The sequence below is a fragment of the Clupea harengus genome, chromosome 23 (assembly GCF_900700415.2).
Source record: "Clupea harengus chromosome 23, Ch_v2.0.2, whole genome shotgun sequence".
NCBI lineage: Eukaryota > Metazoa > Chordata > Actinopteri > Clupeiformes > Clupeidae > Clupea > Clupea harengus.
In genome coordinates this window covers 16182880-16209679 of record NC_045174.1, presented here as the reverse complement: position 1 = coordinate 16209679, position 26800 = coordinate 16182880, and the positions used below count along the sequence as shown (strand labels likewise).

The 26800-nt window shown below is 41.1% G+C and overlaps 1 protein-coding gene across 3 annotated transcripts; it reads left to right on the top strand.

Annotated features, from left to right (window-relative positions):
• The first annotated feature begins 889 nt into the window (after positions 1 to 889).
• On the top strand, positions 890 to 23503 carry LOC105892849 (protein NLRC3-like). 3 transcript variants are annotated; one of them, XM_031561266.1, is made up of 4 exons: positions 890 to 1741; positions 20300 to 20610; positions 20877 to 20917; positions 21467 to 23503. In XM_031561266.1, the coding sequence occupies exons 2-4, from the start codon at positions 20309 to 20311 to the stop codon at positions 23308 to 23310; spliced, it is 2187 nt and encodes a 728-aa protein (XP_031417126.1). In that variant the 5' UTR covers positions 890 to 1741; positions 20300 to 20308; the 3' UTR covers positions 23311 to 23503. The 3 variants fall into 3 exon arrangements, with proteins under 3 accessions (XP_031417126.1, XP_031417124.1, XP_031417125.1); XM_031561264.1 differs by having other exon boundaries at positions 20874 to 20917; XM_031561265.1 differs by lacking the exon at positions 890 to 1741 and having other exon boundaries at positions 19829 to 20610; positions 20874 to 20917.
• The last annotated feature ends 3297 nt before the right edge of the window (positions 23504 to 26800 follow it).

Here is a 26800-nt window from a genome sequence, read left to right as displayed (position 1 = left end):
ACCCATCATGTTAGCCTATTTGTTGCATACGTATGAAGGTGTTCTCACGTACAGGGAACCTGGCAATAATCATCATTCATTAACTTCTTTATAACCTGCTTTATCAGTTAAGTTGAGGTCACTGGGAAATTACACCACAAGATTACACCACAGAATCACGGTAAGTTTGAGTGCCTCGTCTGATTCTCTGACATCTTATTTTTGATTCTGATTATTTTTTTGTAATAACATTCTACTAATGTTCTAACCATGATCCATACAACAGCGTTTCAATCAACTTCTGCACAATCTGAGCAACTATTTAAAAGACTTGTATTCTATTTGGTCATGAGCATAGCCTTTGTGTATTCACTGGATATCATTTTGATGTTGGTGTTTTTGATGTCAAACAATCAGGAAAACTCTAGGATCATTGGCGTGCAGGAATCAGTACATTTGTGTAGTTTTAGTGTAGTGATAAAGTATCCTGTGTGATGAACCGTAGAGTGTAGCCAAAAGCCTGTTACAAATGGCATTACTAAGAGTAAGACAGTCGGTTCATGTGATTCAGACCCAATGTTTTGAAAGGCTTTGTTAGGTTTGGATTTTTATCTTTATATCTAAATTTAGATTTAGATTGCATGTAAGTTTTTAGATACCTACCATTGTGTGTGAATTATCTGATGTGTCCACACCTCCAAAACTGGAAATAAACAGAAACATTCTGTGTGTTGTAAACATGATGTAGTGTGTTCTGCTCGATTGGAGGATTATCAGAAATGAGAAAAATCAAGCTTTGTAAAGGGCCATTTAAGAAATTAAGGCCAACATAGCCTACTCATGTTCTATTCGTTTAAAATAAAAGATAGTCTTTGAATCCATTGCACTTTTAGTCAAATTAATTTAAATTCTTGTCACATTTCTTTAGCTGTCCGTCCAGTGTGTGTGCTAGAATACTCCAGTGTCTCAGACCAAGCCATAACCTATTCCAGCCAATCAACACATTGCTTTAGGAGCACAGAAGGGATGGATGTAATGTGGTTGGCTGTTGGTCTCTAATAACAACGACCATTCGCCAGAATCTGCAATTTCAAGTAATAGCAGTTGGTGCTTATCCAGAAAGTCCCAGTAGTCCAGTCTTTTTTAAAGATCACTATCTCATTTGATACATTGTGATGTTTTGTTTTCTTTGGTGATGTCCAATTTCTCCTCATAGTAATTAGTTCAGTAAGACTTGTGCAAATATATTTCTTTAATACCCTTATATGACTTTAAGCTATGTGTTATACTGTTATTACTGATATACTATACTGATATTTAATTGCTGATACTTCAAGTCCTGCAGTGCATTTTAGAGGCATGTTGTTGTACTTTGAGGGTAAATGAATAGTTTACTTAATTTAGTTAACAATTCCCTATGATGACTATGTTGAGTCACCTGAGAACTAGTTTGGTTGTGAAAACTATGACTATCACATTTAGAATGAGGGAAAAAGACTGTGTAAATGGTGAAGAGTGGGGGATTACACCCATCCTACCACAAAACCACTGCTGTATATTTAACAGACAGCAGTTAGAATCACCACACCAATTTCAGAACCACCTTTAGAATCATTGGATTTGTTTACAAATCTGAAACTCAGTTCACTCAGACAGTGATACTTAATTCACAGGTGTGTCCAGACATAACTTCTGTACTGAAGACAACTTTCCCTGACGGCTATCAGCATTAGTTTGGACAAAAGCTGAACACTTTGACAACGTAAGTTTAACCACACTTTCATTCTTTTGTAAATCAAGTTAAACTGATCTATAGTCATGATGATGATGATGTAAGTTACTTAGCCTAATTGGTGATCTCACTGTGGAATACTTGCCAACTCAACTTTGGACATTTGGACTCAACTCTGTGCGTGTGGATTTATTGCCCATTTGATGAGACGCCCTCTGGATTCAGCTCACCTATTCTGCGTTTTCAGTTATTTAAAAAAGGGCGAACTGTTACAGAGTGGTGGCCAGTACGGAGATCTGGATTACTTGTATTTTGCATTTCTGTGCTGTTTGTTGCCTGCTAAGTGGCTATATTATGCAAATATTTTGGTGAATTGTTTTTTCATTGTTACTGATTGGTGTAAAGAAGTAACTTCCTAGACCAATGAGGGTATAGGCGTCTGGAAGGTTTGAGTGGGTGCGTCTTTCTCCTCGCTTTGCTGAAAACGTAACATTTATTAAACAACCTTTCTTAATTCAAACATATTTAATCTGACTCCATTTTCTTTGTCTGACTCCACTCTATTAGGAACACAGCCATAGGTCCTAGCTTTTAATGTGTATTAGTACCGGGTTTTGCAGGCTGATCTCCATCTCATTCTTTTGTACACCTATCGTCTGTATATTAATTCCTCCCTTACTTTTTAATAACCGGTTTTGTCTTGGAATAGTGTCACTTAGGATAATGCCACGGCCGATTGACATACCCACGACACAGGCTGAAACTATTCTGGATCTAACTCAGAGGTCTTACAGCTCTGTTACGGGACCTTGCAGCTTGTTAGTTCGACTTGGTTCAGGGACAGGTCCCCGGCTGTAGTACGATCCCGTATAACCATTCGATCCAGTGCAGAGGCTGGTCGGCAAGCCACCGCTATATAATACAATTAACAGTTCACTGTATTATGTCTAGTCCAGTTGAGATAGCCAGTTCCCTCAAAGTTTTATGCTTGTGGCCACTTTGGGCTTGACACTACCTCTAGCCCGTCATCTGTGGAAACACTGGAACCTAAGAGAATTTCTGAAGAGGCACAGTGGGTCAGAATTACCAATTTATTATGTCAGGTACAAGTGCCCTACTACAGTCTACAAATTCAACAAGTCTAAAGTGAAGAATATAAGTTTTAACACCACATGAAACATAAAACACTTAGAAAACATGAACATACCTGGCTGCTTCGAAGTGACTACACACACGGATGTGAGGGAGATCTGAAGACAGAATGCTCCAAGTTCTTTGTCTTACCCTTAAGTACACATTTTAGTCCTGCATCTGGCCTAATAATTAGATATAGTCTAGATCCTGGGGAAGATTTGTATGCGCTTCATTTAGCGGAGAATATCTCAACTGTTAGAGACTAATATTACCCCACTGAACAACGTGGGATGTGTGCCAAAATCTCTATCCGGGACGAAAGTCCTGAAAATGACCACTATAGGTGACACTATTATCACTAGGGTTGGGTACCGAGAACCGGTACCAATATGGAACCGGTTCCAATACAACCGGTACCTATCCGGACCGAAATGCAACGCAGATTTCGGTGCTTCATTTCGGTGCCTCAGCCAATTGAACACGGTCGCTAGGCAGATTCTGTGGGGCACATGTAAAACTGCCCCAGCTCCCAATGTAAACTTTGTCCTGTGTCGCTCACGCTCATTGGTGTTTTCATAGCAACAGTCTTATCTGATTAATGCCGAAATGAAGCACCGAAATCTGCGTTGCATTTCGGTCCGGGTAGGTACCGGTTGTATTGGAACCGGTTCTGATATGACAGTGAAGAGCAGGCAAGCACAAACAAAACTAGCCATCAACCTTTTAACAGAGAAAATACCGAAAGGTAAACGGTCAAAAGTGTGGCTGTATTTCGCACAAAAAGATTCAAACATCGCGACGTGCAGCAAATGCAACAAAATAATTGCGTGAAAAGAGGGGAGAGAAGGCAAGAGTCAACGGCAGATCAGCAACCGAAGACTGAAAAATATACGGAGATGACAGCTAAACTACCAACGGTAGTCTCTTAAAGGGGCAGTACACATTTTCTAGTACTCAGTGTGTTCAAGTAACAAGAGTAACTATAAACAAGATAGAAAAGATAGGTATAAACAAATCATAAAATGGTGAAATTTCATGAAATAAATGCAAACAAAATAATACATTTTTGACTCCAAAGGCCAATATGCTCATATTTTTGCAAAAGAAGTTTGAAGCTGTTTTTTGTATTTATTTATATTTATTTAAGTATACTATAAACTGTTGTTTACAGTTAATATAATGTTCATAGTTTGAAGTTAAAAAGTTTGAAGCTGTAGTTGGAAGCCAAGTGTTTTATATGTATTTATTTTTATAATATACTTTAAACAGTTCATATATTGTTCAATTTGAAGAAAAAAAATAATAAAAATAAATAAATAAAAAATAACAATAAAAAAAGCCTTTCTTTAATGTCGTCAATCGTTGCTTTGTGCTTTAAAAAAAAAAGTAGCGGTTCAGGCACCGTTTAGGCACCGGTATCTTTTTAAAAGTATCGGTTTAGCACCAGTATCGGAAAAAACCCAAACGATACCCATCCCTAATTGTGTACTTTCAGATACATATCTGTGTGTACAGGCCTCATCGACAGCATCGGAGAGGGTTTTCTCCTGTGCAGGTCATGTGATTAGTCAGGAAAGGTGTTACATTTGGCTGGAGAAGTCAAATATGCTGATATTTCTACAAAAGAATTGCTGAAGTATTGAAGCTGTAGTGTGTGTACAGTGTGTGTGTGTGTGTTTTGTATTTATTTGTATTTATTTAAGTATAGTCTAAACTTTTGTTAACAGTTCATATATTATTTAAGTTTTAAGTTAAAAAGTGTTTTGTATTTATTTATATATATAATCTACTTTAAACAGTTCATATATTTGGCAATAAAAAAAGCCTTTCTTAAATGTCGTCAATCGTAATTTTTTTTATTTTATTTCTTATTTTTTTTATAAAAGTATCGGTTCCGGCACCGTTTAGGCACCGGTATCGTTTTAAAAGTATCGGTTATGTACCGGTATCGGATAAAAACCAAACGATACCCATCCCTAATTATCACACTACAGGTGAATGGGACTTTTTTTTTTCCTTTATAGATATCCTCATCAATTTCTATATGCGTACATATAAACTCTTGAAGCTACAGATTTTCTTAGGTGATCACAATGTTTACAGTGCAAGAATTCTGGTTTGATATTTCTAATTGTGTCTCTGTAGATGTCCAGGGTAGATGCTGTGTGGGGGGGGGACCTGGACCTGTGCAAGGTAACACTTCAGGTCCAGGTACTGGTAGGAGTCCAGGTATGGGGATGATGATGAGAGCTCATTCAGTGATAGGATTTTTACAACTATTGCCTCCCTTGCATTTGCAGTACTTGCAACAACAGATACCAGCTACCCAACAGGGACATCCATTCTTGTGTGCACACTTGCCACATGAGCAGGGATCTGGCAAACCTTCAGGTTTTGAGATTACAATCTCAGGGACTAATAAACTGCCCTTTCTTACAAAACCATAAGCATCTGCATTTAAGATTGAGGTGGCGTCTGTAAATGGTGCTTGGACCCAAAGCTGCTGTTGATAATAGGCTCTTTGTATATGTTTTCTTGCATTAGTTGAGGTGCAAGCGGTCCTCTCAAAGTCTATCTTGAGGACATTACTATCGAACGCAGCAATGCGCAGGTCGTCAAATGTCTCCATGTCTGTTGATGGTTTGAGACATTTGACCAAGAATGTTTCCGCCATTTGTATTGCACTCTCTGTTAGCTGTGGACAGTTGAAATTGAGAATCAGAGAAGAGTTGTCTGGTTTGCGGACTGTGTTCAGAGCTGCAAGGTTAGTTGAAATTTTGCTGGTTGTATCACACCCAGTCAGCGCATGTAGTGCTGCTAGGAGGCACTGTGTGAGCTCGTCTCCCAGCGCTTTGCAGATATCATGAAGTCAGGGTTCTTGCACCATTTCAAAAGTAAAATGTAATGCTTTTTAAGACTTTAAGACCTCCACAAATATAATTTAAGACCCAAAAATGTCACAATTTCTTTGGAATACTCAATTCAGGGGTGCAAACTCATCAGGGATGAAAAAGGTGACAACGATGCGAACCCCCTAGGAGGGTCCGGGGCATGCTCCCCGGGGAATATATTTTATATATAAGAACATTTTGCAAATTTTAAAGTTCAATGCATCAATCTGGTGCACTTTGACAACAAAATTATGAGGCTAGATCTATGAAGAACTTTGTGCTGTTGTAAACAATTTTGTGCTCTGGTAACAGTTTAATCATAAACATTCCTGTGTTGAATGTTGCACGGGCACAGGCCAACCCAACCTGCCTCTAGTTGAGCCACAGTAATGGCATCCTCCTCCTAAACTTCTCTCATTCTGAAAACAAACTGAAGTAGGAAATGTGTTCAGTTGCAGTGAAGCGCCCGGCAGTAGAAAACGGGTCAGTGTTTCAGATTACATAGGGACGTGTGGTCAGGGGAGGCAGAGCCTCATAAAAAGTAAAAAACTAAATAAATATTAATATGTATCTACTGATCTGTGCTTTAAATAAAATGTTTGTATGATTCCGATCATTTTTATAATCAAAATCGCTGAATTTGACCAGCAGCCTGTTCCAGTTCAAACAGAGGCGACTCGCGAGGTGAGGCAGCAACGAGCTGCGCCTCATCTCAGATTGTGCAATCCCTCACACACTGGGTTGAGCACATGCCTTTTGCTTTCTCATTGTTTGCACTCACTGAACACTGTTGTTATATGTCGTTTGTATCCATAGAATAGGTAATGTAATGTATTTCATGTATGTGAAGAAGCTATTAAGTCTTGCTGATCTGTCATAAAACCACAGTGAAAAAGCACATAGGGGAGGCAAACGTAACCTCTGCCTCAATGAAGGGGGCATGCGAGAGCCTGGAAAATGGTCTTCCAATCCAGTGAAATACATAATGGGAGACCAATGCCAGAGCTAAAAGGTTTGCTCTAAACGACAGGACAGAAGATAACTTTAGCAGCTAAATGGACCAAACTCGCCTGACGGCCATGTCTTTTATGTAAATGTACATTTTTCGGCGTTTTTACGCTTAGATTTGTCAAAAGTTACCGAGAAAAAGACACTGTACTATCCGATAACACCGTTATTGTAACCAGCAAAAATGGTTGATGTGATTTGCGAGGCGTCTGTCAGCCAACTGTCTGACTTTAGCACATTAGCCTACGTTAGATAGCATAACGTTATTGCAGCGTACCAACGTTACACGTTACCGTAAATGCCATCTTAAAAAGGCCGCTCGAAACCATCGCTTTCACCCGAAAGACATGTCTTGTAATACACCTGTCAATTACGGCATTGAGGCAGCTACCTTCCATTTTGAACAGACCAGAAGACTCGAAATAAAAAGCGTGTCATGGTGACATGGGTTGGCCAAACAAACAAGCTTGAAAGAAATATTCATGACAGCTTGCGTTCACAGATTACTTGGAGATACCCAAGTGTGTGTGTGTCGAACCTCACATCGACCACCGCGTAATGGCGACACGCAGCCTGACGTCAGCGTCTGTAGCCGACGTACCGTAAACAGCTATTAAATTGCGGAGAATAATAATAATAATTTCACACAATACTAAATTAATCAACTATTAGATGTTTTACGATGCGCCACTGTGCTTTCTCATCGTCATTAAGCGCACCGGCAAAAAAATTAATACCTACAGCAACTTTACGTGAAATTTAAGACAATTTAAGACCTTAATTACCCGAATTTTTATTTAAGACATTTTAAGACTTTTTAAGGACCCGCGGGAACCCTGGAAGTGGTAATATTGATCTTTTCACTCCTGATTTGCGGATAAGTCAGAGCTCTTGGAGGCCAAGACTTCTCCAATTGACTGTTATGTGGTATAATAGGCACACAAAGACATCTGTGTCACCCGATGACAGTGTCAGTGATGTAGATCCTGTACGGTGACTCAAAATGTCCTGCACATGGAACATCATCCTGTCATCAGCTTCCTCGTGTGTGCGGTTGAGCCGAGGGAATGGAGTAGCACTCGCCGCTGACACAATCCATGCCTGTGGTGATATACCAAGGTATAGTGGTTTGGTGCCTTTGTAATTGGTGGTCAGCCACTCAAAATAGAATGCCTGAAAAGCAGTTTTGCTAATGGAAGATGACCAAAAGTTCTCTAATACCACTGGAACATTTTGGTTTGGTGATATCACATCAAGGACAACCATGTTTTTTTTATTTTCCTCTTCTTTCCCTCTCTCCATGTTTGATGCTGTCCTCTCGGTAAGTGTCGAAAACGATAGCGATCTCATCACAGTTGCCTCCAGGTTTGGTGACCATAAATGTCAAAGCAATAGCAAAGTCGTGGAATGTCTTGATGGGTGGATCAAGTTTCTTTAAGGAGACCTTTCTCAATGCCATGAAGTCGATAATGATGTTGTGTGTTTGCTTTTACTTTTTTTAGCCTTTTTATTTATATCAAATCAGAATGCTTACACTCTTCTTTGACCTTATAATCATGGTCATTGTGAACATTGTGATCACCTCAGAAAATCTGTAGCTTCAAGGGTTTATGTACGCATATATAATGAGATATCGCCTCATTTGCATATTTTAATATTATTTTTTTAGACAAAAAGTAACAAAAAGTATTTCTCTTAATATGAACATTAATCTGGTAGAAATTGATGAGGGTATATATAAAAGGGGGAAAAAAGTCCCATTCACCTTTAGTGTGATACTATTATCACCTGTTGTGGTCATTTTCAGGACTTTCGTCCCGGATAGAGATTTTGGCACACAACCCATGTTGTTCAATGGGGTCATATTAGTCTATAACAGTTGAGATATTCTCCGCTAAACGAAGCGCATACAAATCTTCCCCAGGACCTGTACTAATATTAGATTAGATAGATAGATAAGAGGTTTCTCAAGATGAGAATCACACATTAACAACCAAAATGGAGGGAGTTCTCACCCAAATTTGGGGCGGACCCCCTCCAAAGAGAGATACCTTTGTACTCACAGAGACCAGAATTATCAGGTCTCTGATATCTATGTTTTAATTAATGAGCTTCATTTAAAAATCGAGGCCTTAGAAAATCGTCTGAAAGAAACAGTAGACAGTGCACTCAACAGAGAAAATGGTCTGAGAGCTGCTATAGAAGCAGTGGCTAAGCAGGCCAATGAGTATACTGATGAGCGACTGCAGAGGCTTGATCAGGCTGTTGTTGCGTGCTTGGAGTGCAGAGATAAACAGTGGGAAGACAAATTGAAGAAGTCTACCAAGCAACAGCGTTTGTCTTGGGGCCCTACTGGTTTTTCCACGCCTGTTTTTGTGCCCGGCACTCCTCATACACCTGAGGGTGATGTCACTATTACACCTCAGCATACAGCCACACCGAAGCCACCCATTAGAATGGAGTTTCCCCAGTTTGGCGAATCCCGAAGCTCTGTGGATGTCACCGAGTTCATTGAGCAGTGTGAAAACGTTATCACTCTCCGGCCACCGAGTGGCATTGAATTCACTGGCACGCTGAACGCTGTTCTCAAGGGGCCCGTGCGGAGCTGGTGGCAGGCTGCTCGTAATAAAATTTAAAGCTGCCTTCCTTGAAGCGTTCCTGCCATCCGACTATCCATCTGAGATAGAAAAACAACTACGTGCAAGTGTCCAAGCCCCCACGCAATGCCTGAGAGACTTTGCGTATGAACATTGCGCACTCTTTCTGAAGTGGCGTCTGGAGATGCCTTAAAATGAGATTGTGCGACGCATCCTTGACGCATGCAATCCGAGGCTGGCTAGTGGACTGCAAAGCAAGTTTTGCATTGTTTACTATGTGTCGGGTGTTCCGACGTCTGTGCCAGTACATGCTTTTACTGGCAATGGTTCGGTACACAGTAATCAGTCCAATATGCAAGCAAACAATTCAAAGGGGCAGAGGCAAAAGACTAATCCGAAGAACAGGCAGAGGTCGGCAACACAAGTAAATCAATGAACATGGAACAATAACTAGAACGCTAAGAACACGGTGAAATAACAACGAAGATACAATGATCACAATGGACCTCATTCTCGAACCCAGTTAAGAAAAAGTTAAGAACACATGTCTTCTTAACTCCACTTACGAAGTTCCCGGGACAATTCTGGCATTCATGAAAGTTTTCTCATCTGGGATTCGTTCTTAACTTAGAACAGAATTTAAGAACGCTAAATAGCGGTCGTAAATCGGCCAGATTGGTGTGCGCCCATGTTCTTAATAGCTGAATTTGTGAGAAATCGTTGGTGATTGCGTTCACATCAATTCTACAGAAATCCTCAGATTTAAATAATTATAATAATAATAAATACCAGAATATTTGTATCATTATCAATACAATTTCACATTTATAGTCATGATTTTATGAGGCATCGTGATAAAAGCGCTACACGAACACTGCAAATGTTAGTGAATAAATAAATAAGCACTAAACTCATCACGTGGATATAGCTATAGTGGAATAGAATGGACACATCTACATTCTGCAATAGTATCTCCACCTCTGCACCAGTGAAGTTAGGTCTGTGTTTACTGGCCTGTGTTTGCGTTTAGACATGATTTTGATCAGTCTCAAGTTGCTTTCACGTTACCTGTGGATTCTGTTTTGCACGCGGCTCTGTAGTTGCATGCCCTTTATAAGGAGCTGGCGGGGAGTTTATGTATGCAAATTCAGATGTACGACAACACGCGTTCAATTTAAGAATCAGTGCACAGCTAAGAACATTCCTACCACATCTACCGGCATCAAAACAGGAAGGAAGTTGTAAAGTAGTAAAGCCCGCCTCTTGCTTGATCTAATTGGTTGCCTGGGCCGAGTGTGACATTGACAAGTGGTGCGACTCCGGGCCTTGCGCTGAAAAGTTGAAACCGCTAGAAAAAAGCGACGCACAGCGTAATGATTACTCCCACCCCTCTGAACAACGTAGGCTTCCAAATCACACACACGCCGAACTGATTGGCTCTCGGGTGGTTCTCATTTGCATAGAGTTAAAGAATCGCCAACTTGGAATCGGTTGCAGAGGTGTATTCTTCCTCATGCCGGCCAAACAGCCGGAATTTCGCCGCCCATTCAATCTCAAAGAGAACAAGACTATTACGCCTGGTCATATGCCCTGTCTGAACGTGTTGTTAGGTTGGTCTTTCGAAGTTCATGAGAAGATATTTAAGAAGACATTTAAGTAAATGTTCAAGAATTAGGTCAGACAAGAAACAGACAATGAAAATACAATGACGTGAACGCAACAAGAAACAAGAATACACAGACTATATACAATAGATAATGAGGGACAAGTAAAAACAATCTTAGCGGGGCAAACAATCAAGGGCAGGGTGTGAGGATTCAGACACGATGAGACAAAGGTAAACAAACACAAAACCGAAAACATGACAACACAAGGAAATTGAACTAAGAGACAGGACAGGGCTTAGAAGGTCAGTTAAGTTGATTATGTAGGCCCCTCCTGAATTCAGGTGACTGATATGTGAGGTTAAAACGTTTCAAGTTGGAGTAAATGCCTTTATTGTTAAGATAAGTTAAGATAACCTATTGCTGTGAAAATGATGTTTTCATTGTGAGAATCCTGTGAATGTGTTCCTTTTTGTGTGTGAGTTCCTGCCAGTTAGAGAGCAGCAAATGGGAGAAATTCCTGCATTAAAATTATGTATCATGACAGTCTGGATGATTTGAAGTGGTAATTTATTATCACACTAGCATTCAATTATCACGGCAAACTATTACGCTGAACTCTAAGTAAAATACAAAAAAGTTAAAATAACGAAACCTGTAATTATTACTTGTGAAGGAATATCATTCACGTCTTACTAAACCTAGCTACGCGAAAGTGAACGAGGTAAACAAATCCTTTCTGTTTCCTCTTCTGAGCCTATGCAGGTCACGTGAAAAATTATCCTAAGATCCGTATCCGAAGACCCAGTCAAAATGAACGAATCATTTCTGTTTTCTCTTGCTACCAGTGCTGAGCCTATGCAGGTCACGTGAAAAATGAACGATGAACGAATCATTGATCCAAAAGACTTGGTTGGCAGAAGAACGAAATCCGAAGACTCGGTTGGCAGAAGAACGATACATTGACCCGAAGACACGGTCGGGAGGTGAACGATTCGTTCATCTGCCGGATACAGATCTGATCTGTATCCGGCAGATGAACGAGTCGTTCACCTCCCGACCGTGTCTTCGGGTCAATGAACGATCGGGAGGTGAACGATTCGTTCATCTCCCGACCGTGTCTTCGGGTCAATGTTTCGTTCTTCTGCCAACTGAGTCTTCGGATCAATGATTCGTTCATCTGCCGGATACGGATCTTTGGATCATTTTTCACGTGACCTGCATAGGCTCAGTACTGGTAGCTAGAGGAAACAGAAATGATTCGTTCATTTTCCGACTCAGTCTTCGGATACGGATCTTTGAATAATTTCCCACGTGACCTGCATTCAACGAATCATTTCTGTTTCCTTGGCTGAGCCTATGCAAGTCCCGATGCGTGGCCACGAGAAAATGAACAAATCTTTTTTTGAGAGGACTCGTTACTCAAAATGAACGAATCATTCACGAACGACACATCACTAGTGTGTTCAGAGTGAGAGGTGACACAGCCAGGTTACATGTTGTTACACCCGCATCAGTATTAATAAAATACAGTTTATAGCACGTCGGTGTGCTCCTGATTTTTGTACATACAGTACGAAACAAGACATGGTGTCAGAGTGAACTTGGAAAAGACTCGAATAGAATGGACGTCGCTGGAGTTCCTTCACCTCATATGGATTGGGATTCCATCAACCTGCCTGTAGCATGGCGAAAATTCAAACTACACGTGGAATTGATGTTCAAGGGTCCGTTTAAGAAGAGAACAGAAGAGAAGAAGTGCAGCTATCTTCTTTTGTGGGTCGGAGAAAAAGGTAGAGACATCTATTATACATGGATATTTACAGAGGCAGAAGCAAAAGTTTTAAAGTCGTATTATGGCCGCTTTGAAGCATACGTATTACCGAAGTCGAATGTGCTTTATGCACGTTACAAATTCCATGAGAAGACACAGGGAGCTAGCGAGCCTTTTGAACAGTTTGTCACAGAATTGAGACTGCTTGCAAAGGACTGTGGATATGCTAACAGTGACGAAATGATAAGGGATCGTGTGGTGTTCGGAGTACATTCACACAGAGTTTGTGAGAAGCTGCTTAATGTCGGATCTGATTTGACGCTAGACAAAGCAATAGACATTGCTAGGTCTTATGAAATAGCGCAAGTGCAACTTCAGACACAAGATGGCAGAAACAGTTCACAAGAACATGCGGTTCATGCAATTGGCAAGCAGTATCTGAAGAGAGATGCCTGGAAAGCGCGCCAAGAAAGAACAAAAGGAGATGATGCTCACAAGCCAGTCGAATACCGTGATCATGCTAAGCCCTGCGGCTACTGTGGAAACAAGGCCCATGGCACGATGGACAGTTGCCCAGCAAAAAGGAAACAGTGTAAGATATGCAACAAATGGAACCATTTTGCAAAAGTATGTCGTTCCAAGCAGTGGAAAGAAGTCCATACAGTCAGTGGAAATGAACCAGATGAAGATGCAGACGGTGAGGATATGTTCATTGATGCAGTTACACAAGGAAACAATTCAAAAGACACTGAGCAGGCTTTTGCAAATTTGCAAGTGGGGCCAGATCGAAACAGTCAAATTCAAGTTGGACATCGGGGCCTCAACCAATGTCATTTCCTCACGTGTTTTCAAGGGATTAGGAATTCAAAGTGCCCTTCAGCCCTCTACACTCCCACTTTATGGCTATGGCGGAGAACAGCTAGCAGTTAGAGGCAAATACAACATGACATGCCAATACAAGAGCATTCAGTCAATGCTGACATTCCATATTGTGGACACACATGCACCGCCAGTGCTTGGATTAAAAGCATGCCTAGATTTTGGACTGATCAAGCTCAGTGGCGATTTTAGCCTGAAATTTCTGGTGGGGCAATTTTGTATGACTTCATGTCACCGTCAAAAAAATAGAGGTAACTGATTATTATAAGCAGTAGACCAGTAAGATATGTTATGGGCTGCATTTTGAGTGCCAGCAGGGAGCAGAAATCCTATTTCAAATACATTTCACATGCTTCAGCGCTCAGCGCAACACAAATATGTTGCCTATAATACAGCATTAAAGTAAAATGATTGCAACAAAGTAAAAAGATTAGACAGAGATAGCTCAAATAACTTGTGTTGACAGGTAGGCTTATACCTTCTGCCTACCTGCACAGCGAAATAATAATATAAAGGAATGAACGGACATTCAGACGTTTGTCTCTTCAGCCATCAACCTCGTGGCATTGTTTATTGTAGAACTCACAACATGCTGCTCTCCGTGAGAGTCAGGTAACTAGTGATGAGAGAGGGTGAACATCCCCCTTTATAAGATCATCAGTCACACGTGACTGATGCCATATGAGGCGCAACAGCGCCTCCTCCTGGACAAATATAATGATATACAGACATACATACATTCATACACTTATCCACTCTCAACAACTTGACTAATTTATAAAGCTTGTGGCACACATGTGGCATACAATATGAAGCGAAAGGCACAACTTAAAAAAATAACAGCAACAAAACATGCTGCTATATGAACAAAACTTTGTAAAAAGACGATGTCCTTGCAGATTGCATTGACTCCAAAAAAAAAAAAGGTTTGACTCACCAATGCAGATCACTTAGATAGGAAGTTGGCGCGGTGGTTCTTTGCTTGAGCAAACCTCTCGATGACTTTGCTGTTAAAATCCACCAGTCCATGAACAAACGGGTTTTCAATGGAAAGCATGGAGAGGGCGTTGAGTCTCTGCTGTCCCATCGTGTTTCTTGTGAATGGCTTAATCCTTTTGTGTGGCCCCAAACGTTTAATTTCTAATTTATCTTCCAACGACAATGTACTAAATTGCACCCTCAACAACTAGTCTACATTATTCATTAAAACACTTCCAAAATACTCGGAAACTAGTGATAGCTAACTAGCAGTAACGTTACTGGCATTGATCTGTCTGATTTTGATCTGAGTGTATGTTTTTTTTTTTCTTAGTCACGGGGTACAGGTCTCGCGGTTTTCGGATTTTTCCAGTCTAGTTGCCAGGCAGATTTTGTGGGGCACATCTGAAAGTGCCCCACCGCTCAATGTTAACTTTGGCCTGTGTGGTTCACGCTCATTGGTGTTTCCATGGTAATGATGGGGCAGTGTGGGCCGTTGCCCCACCTGAAAGGGAGGGACAGCGGAGAGCAGCATTTAACAGAGCACGCACACAGACAAAAAAACACACAAATCAAATTACTCCAAAACAAGACTATAATGCTTGTGGGTCAAGTTTATTCACACACATATTCACGCTACTTTGCATAAAATATATATATTTATATATTTTGCCGCGAAGTACGAATGTATTGAGCTTTCTGCACAACAGCGTCATCTGGATCTGGTGGGGCAGTGCCCCACCTGCCCCTAATGTAGAAACGCCACTGATCAAGCTCATTCTTTATGTGTCCACTACACAAGAGTTGTCTGTAATGGAGGAGTTTGCGGACGTTTTCAAGGGGATAGGACTGTTCCCTGGTGAGTGCACCATTCACATTGACCCCAATGCAGTGCCTGTTATCCACCCACCAAGACGTGTCCCCATTGCTTTGCGGGATCGCCTGCAGGATGAGCTACAGAGCATGGAGAAACAAAAGATCATTGTGAAAGTCACTGAACCAACTGAATGGGTCAACTCCATGGTGGCAGCTGAAAAACCACACACAGGCAAGCTAAGGATATGTCTCGACCCTAAAGACTTGAACAAGGTAATCAAACGACCGCACTACCCCTTACCAACCCTTGATGACATCACATCCAGGTTAGCTGGAGCATGCTACTTCCGTGTGATGGATGCCTAGTCAGGTTACTGGGCTATAAAGCTTGTTGTGGCGAGACTGAGTCCCACACCTTTTCTTTCAATCAGAAGACCGGAGACTGGATGTAGAAATCTGGAGTATTTATTGTAATCGATAAGCCACAATAAGGGGATGCCCATGGATCATTGTGTGAACGCTCCGTGTACCAATTTAAGGCCTGTGACCTGTGGGATGTGTCCTATCTGGCTGTTTGGGATGTGTCCTCTTCTGTGACTCCTCTGAGTACCCCTGTGTGTGTGTGTTTATGTGTCAATGTGTGTGTCTCTGTGTGTCTGGATCATCTGAGACTTCCTGACATCCTCTGAGACCCCATGAGACCCCCTGAGACCCCCTCCTAACCGGGGGTTACTTGGAATGTGTCTGTGTCGTGCTTTTAGTGCTGACTTTAAGATCAGTGAATCATGTCTATGGCTGAGTTACTGTTTCCCGCCTAGTCTGCCCTTCCTGAGTGAGACTTTCAAACTGATGAGTTAATCCATGTTCATCTAAACATAAAAAATATCCCACATAATCACAGCAGAGTCTTCCAAATTGACCACCTTCAACACAGTGTTCGGACAGTACAGATTCCTGCGCTTACCTTTCGGAGTGAAATCCGCACAGGACGAGTTCCAGCGGAAAGTGAACGAGACCTATGAAGATCTACAAGGAGTCATGGCAATTGTGGATGACATCCTCATACATGGCAAGAGTAAACAGGAGCATGATGAAAACCTCTGTGCCATGCTGCAGCGCTCCAGAGAGAGATGAGTGAAACTCAACCCTGACATTTTTTTTGTCTGCGCCACCAAGGTAAGCTACTTTGGCCACCTCATCACCAAAGACGGGATCAAGCCAGATCCAGCCAAAATTGCAGCCATCAAGGAGATGAAATCGCCAAAAGACAAAGGTGAGCTAGTAACAATCTTAGGCATGGTGAACTATTTGTCAAAGTTTGCCCCAGGTCTTGCAAGCATCAATGCGCCTATGCGCCACCTGTTGAAAGAGACAAGTGAGTTCATATGGGATACGCAGCATGAAGATGCTTTTCAGAAGATTAAAGAGCTCATCACACAGGAACCGGGTCCTGTCCTAGCATATTTCAACCCCAGCAAGGAGCTCACACTACAAGTCGATGCCAGTAAATATGGACTGGGTGCAGTTTTATTACAAGAGGGCAGACCAATTGGATATGCATCAAAAGCACTCACAGACTCTGAAGTCAATTATGCGCAGATTGAAAAAGAGCTTTATGCCATTCTGTTCGGATGCAAACGCTTCCATCAGTATGTCTATGGACATCACGAGTGCAACACAGTAGAAAGTGACCACAAACCGCTTGAGTCTATCATTCGTAAGCCTCTTGCAGCAGCACCCCCCAGGCTGCAACGCATGTTCCTTCAGCTGCAAAGGTATGACTTTACCATCGTCCACAGACCAGGCAAGGACATCCCTGTGGCAGATACTTTATCCAGGAAGTCTCTGTCTGACCAGACAGACTTACAGACAGATAGTACAGAGTGATGTTACGGGTCCAGTCTTGTTTGCACAGTCAGACTCTAAACGTGCACTAAACAGTTGTAGCGCCCCCTAGTGTACAGCTGACTACGCCACCCCTTGATCTCAATTTGTCTGTGCTAAGGCCAGAGCAAGGGGAACTCTGTCTCAATAATCCGTACAGACACAGGTTCTTGGAAAAGTATAAAAATAGTCTTTTTTATTAATACATGGTATTAAAATGTTGGTTTGGTTGGTCAACAGTAAAATAAATAACAAGGGAATACAGTGGGGAATCGCCAAGCTAACGGCACAGGAGCCAGAGAAGACAATGAGAACCACAACTAGAAGGGTTAGGGTCCCAATCACACGTGATCACTGTCTATAGACACACCGCAACTAAATGTCACTCTGATAAACTTTATTTAAGGACTTAAGACTTCATGCTTCACAGCAACTTCCTGTCACACGTCTAAGCTACCCATTAAGTGCAAAAGGGGGAACTAGGGAGATTGCCTTCTCAAAGGGCCCTGTATGCTACCCTGGCTCCACCACCACCGAGGCTGGCTACACGAGAGGGAGGGGGGACAAAACAAAGGAATAACGAAACCACTCTAGCCTGTGATGTACAATAACTGCACTCTCACTACAATACTCGTTACAATCAACAGGCTAGAGGAAAAACAAACCAAAATCTAATTAGGCAATAATCACCACCACAATCATACGTGTAGAGAACAGCAACTAACAATTCCCATTGCCGTTAAACACGTCTGCCGCTCACGTTAGTCAGTGAGGAACACTGCGTTTGTAGCAGGTACCCCACGGCAGCCACAATACCCAATGGGTGCTTGTATAGGGAAATGGTCACGCAAACACTGGTAAAACACGGTTGGGTCAGCGTCTGCTCCCACACACACACGCTACTCACAGCAAGACCGCACCCACAGCATGGCTTCCTCACACCGGTGCCGGCAGCAGAGTGACAACATACCTTGTAAGGACCCCCAGGTGTCTATATATACGCCTGCCTCTAAAGCATTTAGATGGCCTACCAGATGCCCACTCCACCCCCCAATTAGTGACGTGATTGGCACTAGGAAGAGAGCGCTCAGGGCAGAGAGAGACTAAGGGACCTAGTCCTAGCCTGGTACACAGGCTACACAGTCTTTCACGCAATCGTCCTTTCTTGAGCGTGTATCCCCGTTTCATCTCGCAGTTTCCATTCTTGCGTGTATTTTGTCCGGTTTCATGGTTGAAAAGAAAGAAAGAAGAAGCAGAAGAGCTGCTTTCCTGTTTTACTCGCTCACAATATAAAACGTTTACATAGCTTTGTGTTTAACTAATAAAAGGGCAAAAAATAAACCAAGCAGTGAAATTCTACATCAGGAAATAATTTAGTTCCTTTTGTTTCATTGTTGTTCATAGAAAAAATTACTTCACATAGCCTACATACATTAGCATGCGCTATCCTGCATGGATAGCAAGCAAGGAGCTGACACTTAACAACAGAGAAAGCTCTTCGGGCTTTATAGGATTTCATTTTGGCTGGGCAGAATTCTTGATGGAGTTGTACTAGTAATTAAAAGGTCTCTCACCAGTGTAATTAGTGGATATTTTGGACCTCACTAGTTGTACTAGTAAACATTTTTGGCCTTATTAGTTAAATGAGTGAGGATAAAAAGGCTTGAACTAGTGTGACTAGAATTTTTCTGTCCGAGCCCGACCCGCGTCCGACAGAGTAGTGCCCGAGCCCGACAGCCATTCAAATATTTTGTCCAAACCCGACCCGAGGCCGACGAAATCAATATCTCAACTGTTCATATTAATGCCACATTTACGTACGTTTTTTATGAATAGCCTGGCTTTATTAAACTCGGGCATCAACAGATAAATGCTCGCTCACACAAACAAGCGCTGCTAAACGCACAAGCGTGCACAAGAAGGCCAATAAGCATATTGAAATTAAATGATTCACATTGCAAGAACGTGTTGTAAAATGGTGCGGCTCCTTTAAGAGCAGCACGTACAGGGTGGGTGTGGTAGAGCTAGAGAGAGAGAACGGTGATGCTTATGAATAGTTTGGATGTAGCGACAGGAGCCAAAAACGTATGTAACAGCGTTAACCAGTGTGTAAAGAATAAATCCTCAGAAAGAATACAGTGGGCATTTATTTACTAACCAGCAACAGACGGAAAGGAAAGGGAATTAACCCCGAAGTTAAGAACATGTAATACTTCGGCCCTGGAGCATTGAACTAAGTCTCCCCTGCAATCTCCAACTATGTCAGAGACAGAGCAGGAAAGGTTAACAAACGGAATGAAATAGCCTACACATTACACACGTTATGCCTAAATAAAACTCACGTTATATGCTACACCAAAGGAGGCACAACAGACACTAAAACTATCTACATAGTCCAACCATCGAGGTATAATCCATGTTGTTGTGGAGAAAGAGGATTGCATCAATCATATTTCACTAAAACTTCACACTTCGTACATTGGCCACCGGCGCCACGGGAAGAAGGCTGTTATCCTAATAGTGATTTATTTTATTCTCAAAAACTAACTTCTGCATCATGTGAAGCAGACACGTTGACTTCACTATTTATTAAGATATTTTAAATATGGATTGTTCAATGCCATATTGCGCTGATGTGTTCGAGCCTGATTGTAATTTCTAAATACTTGTCCGAACCCGGCCCGACCTGTTGGGTCCCGTCGGGTTCCGACGGGCTCGGGTTGGGTATCCATCCTCTAGTGACTAGTAAGCATTTTTTGGCCCTCACCAGTTCAACTAGTGTAGCAAATTGTAGGTCACTAGTTAGCCTACACTAGTTCCAGAAAGGGACTTACTAGTAAAAGAGAACTGCCGTCTGATATCAAGGATATAAAAAAAATGGTCAAAGGGCTTTCCATACTGCTACTACTACTACTACTACTACAATTACTACTACTGCTCTTTGATAAGGATCAAGGGTGTTGTTTGTGGTTGAATTGTACATTCTGTGGTTTAAGTTAACTGGTCAGTTAACTTTATTTCAGGTGTCCACCATGGCATGTCCCCTGACACCTCTTATGTCTGCTCTGGAAGATTTGAAGTCGCAAGAGCTGAAGAAGTTCAGAATGTACCTGAGTGAGGGGGTGATGGAGGGCTTCGCTCGCATGCCGAGAGGGAAGCTGCAGGAAGACAGTGATGCCACAGACATTGCCGATCTGATGACTAAGATGTATGGAGGTGAAGACTCGCTGAAGATCACGCTTCATATTCTGAGAGTAATCAAACAAAACGATGTTGCTGCAAGACTACAGGGAGAGATGGAGAGGACACAGATAAATGCACAGGGTCCACTGAGGTGACCAAGTTCTTCTCAAATCTAAATCATATTTGCCATGCTTTGGTGAGAGCCATGCATCCTGTTTCTTACCAGTTTATTAAACACCCACAGCTCCATAGTGTTTGAAGTTATATTTACACTAAATTCTCTCCAGTTGCACTGTGTCTAGGTCTTATACTTTATTATCATCTTTAAATGACCATTTCATTCATTATTCATTTATCTTTTTCTGGAACTGAATATGTTGTGGTACTTTTGTTATATTTCCTAACATGTCTTAGCAGTCAGCTGGATGTCTCTCCAAGTGATAAACGAAATGAATATGGTGAGTTCCTTTCCAGGTCAGTCAATAGTTATCACCAATAGCTAATATACAGTATACAAGAGAAGTGAGTACACCCCTGTGTAATAACAAAGGTGAATACTATTGTGATCGCTGACATGCAAGTCTGGCATGACAATATGGGGAGTGGAGCTAGGACTAACCAGAGCACATGCATGACTACTATGCGTGAACAACACACAAACTGGGCTGAGGCTTACCAGTCTGGCAGATAACTAGGAAGCAGGGTATTACCTCCAAGAGGTCACATCAAACGTGCACTGCTCACACAAAAGGCACGCACCAACCTAGTGAAAGGTAAATTCACACATAAATTGGGGGGGATCGACTACCTAGCCTTGGGAACCCAGAACAGGCAACAGAATATAGAACACTTAATGTCCAAATGGCTGTGAGGGAATTTTGAATCAGGGAGTTCTGTAAAACTGGCAAATGAAAATAATGTCAGCTAGAGACCAAAGGTTATTTCATCGTATGAAAAAACAAGTGCTGTGCTGTTAAGTGATGAAATTAAAACATTTTGTGTTACAGATGATCTACAAAAAGTAAAAACAGCCATCCAAACAGACCTGAGGAGTAAATTTGGAAATATATCAGAATGTGTTTCCACCCAAGGCCAGGCAAAGTATTTGAATGAGATCTTTGTAGATCTGTACATTACAGAGGGTGGATCAGGAGATATAAACGACCAACATGAGGTGAGACAGATTGAGGCGACACGCAAAAGAGACAGAGACACTCCTATCAGATGTGCTGACTTATTTAGGTGTCTTCCTGAACAAAAAAGACAAATCACATCTGTCCTAACCAAGGGGATTGCAGGGATTGGAAAGACTATCTCTGTTCAAAAATTTATTCTGGACTGGGCAGAACAAAAAGCAAATGAAGATATTGCAATAGTTGTTCCACTTCCTTTCCGAGACCTAAATCTGAAGAAGGAACACTACAGCCTGATGGACCTTCTGTATATCTACGCACCACAGCTAAAAGAGATGAAAAACCTAGAAAGCGTACATAACAAAGTGCTGCTGATTATGGATGGACTTGATGAATGTCGACATATTTTAGATTTCCAAAACAGTCCATGGTGGTCTGATGTCTCAAAGCCAACCTCAGTTGGTGTGTTGTTGACAAACCTGATAAAAGGGAATCTGCTACCCTCAGCTATGAAATGGATAACCTCTCGACCCGCAGCAGCCAGTCAGATTCCTTCAGAATACATTCACAGGGTGACAGAGGTTCGGGGATTCAGTGACGATCAGAAGGAAGAGTACTTCAGGAAGAAAATCAGCAATGAAAGCATGGCCAACAAAATAATCACACACATGAAGACTTCAACCACCCTTTACATCATGTGCCACATTCCAATCTTCTGCTTGATATCTGCCCTTGTGTTTGACAGCATGTTTAGTGATGCCAAACCTGGTGAACTACCCCAGACTCTCACTGAAATGTACATACATTTCCTGATTATTCAGACATGCATGAAGAACAGAAAATACCATGGAAATGCTCCTAACCTCAAAGACCCATTGTCTAATTCAGACAAAGGAATGGTTCTGAAACTTGGTGAACTGGCTTACAAACAGCTGAATAAAGGCCATCTGATATTTTATGAAGAAGACCTACAGGGCTGTGGCATTGATGTCAAAAAAGCTTCAGAGTATTCTTCACTTTGCACAGAGATCTTCAGAGAAGAGAAGGGACTGTACCAGGAGAGAGTCTTTTGCTTTGTTCATCTGAGCATCCAGGAGTTTCTGGCTGCAGTGTATGTACATGTGTCCTGTGTGCAAAAGAATGTGAATGTTCTCTCATTACACAGTGATAGAATGGATAAAGATACCGTGAGCCTGTCAGATGTCCACAAGAAGGCTGTGGAAATAGCCTTGCTGAGTCCAAATGGTCACCTGGACCTCTTTCTGCGCTTCCTACTTGGTCTCTCCCGTGAAGACAAGCAGACCTTTCTTCCAGAAGCAACAACAAAACGTTCAGGACTGAGAAGATTAATGAATGCATTTCTGAAACCAAACCCCTCCCACAAAATAGACACTGACCTAACCCTGTGTGTTAATGAAACCATTCAATGCATTAGGAAGGAAATCAGAAGGGTTCAAGCACCAGAGAGGACCATTAATCTGTTCCATTGTCTGAGTGAACTTAAGGATGACTCTCTAGTGAAAGGAATCTTAAACGAAGTCTCATCTGGAACCCTCTCACACACTAACATGGAACCAGATAAGTGTTCAGCACTTACCTATGCGGTGTTGATGTCAGGAAATGTGCTGGAGGTGTTTGATCTGAATAAGTTCAGAACATCAGCAGCTGGTCAAGAGAGATTATTATGTATGTTGAAGGCCTGCAAGCATGGCAGGTAAATCATCCTTACATTATATAACACATCAATGCACAGAATCAATAGCATGAATTGAATTAATTGCAGTGCGTATAAAATTGTATTGCAGTGTTTCTACACAAGATATAATCACAGTGGATTTGACATATCTTTTTTGAAATTAATTAACAGACCCTCATCCAAAATGATATAGGGTGCCTATGAATTCAAATTAATTACAAATATATGGGCCATTCTACCGAATTGGTGCAAAGTCAGGTTGGAAATATTTTGAAAATTTGTATGTTTTATTCCCAAAACTTTGTCCTTTGTATGTTGAACCATATCTAAAGCACACATTTCTAGTAAAAGAACCGTCAATTTTTATGTTGTATTTTCAGAATGTGTTGGAATGTTTTTCCTCTCCCAAAAATTGTCAATACCGAAACATAGTAATACACTATGGTAAAAGAGTATTATTATTAACCTGTTCAGATTGTGTTTCCTTCCCTTCTCTGAAGAGTATTTTTACAAATATTTCTTGAAAGTTTTCACAATGAAATCAATAAAAATAAAAATTTTACCAAATTTCAAAGTTCAATTTATACAATTCATCTTACCATTCCATTTTGTCACTACCGAAACGATCATGTCACTACCCGAACGTTACCATATGTTTTGGTAGTGTGACTGTTTCGGTAGTGACTGTTTTGGTAGTGACAATTCTAGCAAATTTTGAGCATAAATAAATAATTCTAGCAAGTACATGGCTAGCAAACAAATCTTTGAAGAGGTGTACACACAAACAAACATAATACTTTGCATAAAACCCCAAAAAGTTTACTTAATTGAAGAAAAATATGTGTTCGGTAGGGTTACACACTGATTTTCAGACTTTGGAACACAGTTATATCAAAAGTATGGGATCTAGCTACTTGAGGGACAGGGATGCAGTATCACTGCCTGGTTATAAATGCAGGGGTGTGGCTAAAAACCAGGCTCAGCCAATGGACTAAAACTCCTGTGTTACGGTAGTGACATGAAAACTATGGACATGATTTTTTGAGCATAGTTTTTTTTTTTTATTAAACCCACAATAAATCTAAATCCTCCAAATTCTGTTTAAACTTAATCATAAAGATCTTTGAAATTAGATAATTGAAAAAAATCAAAAAAATTTAAAAAGTGTTATTTACAGACATTGAAATTTAGATCTTAGGGTTGGGGACAGCTACTTCCCAATAGAAAGTACCCTATATATGATGGTTTTGTATATATTTAGCTTATCCCTATCTCATTTAATGTCTTGGGTTTAAATAGACCCTAACATATTCTTAGTAAATATCTATGTCTGAATACTTCATTGTTTTGTAAAAAGTTTTTCTTGTTGTGGGACCACACTTTGCACCAATTCGGTAGAATGGCCCATATACATACCACAAGTGACCAGTATTATCCCTCTGTAGCATGACACTAAATTCATATGTGCTGCCGAGGCTTACATAATGAGGTAAATAGTGGTTATGTTGCACCAGTAAAAAGGATTTAAATGAATCGAAGTGTATACATCATACGTCAAAAATCCAATACACACAATCCTTTGTTATGTTCCTGCCATTCCAATCAGTTATCCACAAGTTGTAGGGAAGGGAAGGTTAATCTTGGGACAAAGATGCTTTGTTTCAGTTCACCAAAAAGATTCATTCTAATTAGCACATATTAGACCAGAAACACAGAAAACACAGCCAGATTATGTGGCCATAAGCATTCAAACGTTGGTTAACATTTTCTTTTTTAAAGATCCAAATTCTCCATTCCTTCAATTTTCTCTCTACCCATATAGGTTTGTTATGGTTTCACTGTGTATCAAGACACACACCCTGAGGTTCTCTGAAGGAACGTTCTTCTGAAGGTGCTTTTCCACACAAGGGTTAAATTAAGGGCAGGGAAATGGAATTAAGGATACTAAGGGCCTCATTTACTAACATTGCGACCGCAACGCAATTAGCGCCTTTACCAAACCGCATATAACGCACTGTGTTTTTCCGCATTTTGCGTGGTATTTATCAAACCAGATCCTCGTCGCGTAATCAGCGCCTAACCCCGCCCATTAGTGTTAATAGCGCGCCGCTAAAATAGGGGAGAATGGGCCTGCGTGTTCCTGCCACCATGGATGATGAATTAGAATTAGAATTAGAGCTTTTGGTTTACGAGGTTACAGCAAACTTAGACCCCGTCCACACTAAATATAGAAACGCATAAATATTTTTCTGTTCAGCCCTTCTGTCCACACTAAAGCAGCGTATTCCGACACTGAAACGATGCTTTTCAAAAAATCTTTGCTTTTTAAAGATTGAACAGGACCGTATAAGTGCCTTTCCCTTCTGTTCAGTGTAGGTGCCTTAAATTCTGTGATTGTTATTTCATCCTTTTTACACCGTGATGCCAGCGTTACTTCTCCAACATTCCATATAATGTTAGGAAGGGGACAATCTTTGTGAACATGCGTTTATTGTGGACAGGGACGTTTGGTTGCCATGGCACTGGGGGTAGCTTGCGCTTGAGAGGCTATAACGTCAAAATAAACATGGAAGTTGAAATAAATATGCTGCTCTGTCTCTACAATTTACTTAGTTTAGTGTACTTCGAGTACAAGTACTTTTCCTGAATAGATACGCGTTACTCCTACGCAGAAGGCGAGCACTGTACTCTCGATGTGCTTGAACGATGGGTCGAAATACGGTTTAAACCAAACATGGAGCAGCAATTCTGGGTAAGACCTGGCCAAACAGCTAGCTGGTGGGACAATTTGTTTTATGCCTATATTAAATGATATATCAAATATAAACATTTAAACAAATAACATTTCTGATGTTCGTATTCTCAAATTTCTTGCACGCACATAGTTTTCATTTAGCAGCTGATATGTCATGCTAAAACACCTCTTTTTACTAACACATAATTAGGCGCACTTTACGCATCTCCTCCCATCTCTTTGCGATGAACACCCACTTTCCCTTATACCCTCCCAGCAGCGGTAATCTGCGCTTTTACTCAAGTGCGCCGCCTTTGTAAATACGGTTTGATGTCTTTACCCGCTATTTGCGCAGAAATTACGCCTGAAATGTCTTCTCTTCTGTATTTGTAACTTTACATGACCCACTTACTCAGCCTCGTTTGAATGTGTAACTGAATAAGTAACTTGCACCTGACAAATAAATTGTAATGCTTCGATCCACTGTGGCCTCTCAAGAAGAGTAGTATTACTAGGTAACTCTGTTTTGGTACCTGGCTAATCACCTGGGTTTGACACGCTGCAGCAGAACTGTTACATTGTATCTTCCAACGGTGGATTGGGTGTATGTGGGATATGCCAAAATATAGAAAAAGGCGGTGGCAATATCCTGACCAACACTATCCTAGAAGAAACCAGTTATTAAAAAACAGATTGTAGGCATTCAAAAGAAATGACCCTAGGTCCGCCTACCTAACTAGTAGCATTATAGCATTAAAAGAACAGGGACTAAGGCTGA

Bases quoted from the DNA above. Each gene is read 5' to 3' on its own strand.
- LOC105892849 (XM_031561264.1), top strand. From the start codon at position 20,309: ATGGCATGTCCCCTGACACCTCTTATGTCTGCTCTGGAAGATTTGAAG. The intron at 20,611-20,873 runs GTGACCAAGTTC...AACATGTCTTAG, and splicing joins AATGCACAGGGTCCACTGAG to CAGTCAGCTGGATGTCTCTC. The intron at 20,918-21,466 runs GTGAGTTCCTTT...TTTGTGTTACAG, and splicing joins TGATAAACGAAATGAATATG to ATGATCTACAAAAAGTAAAA.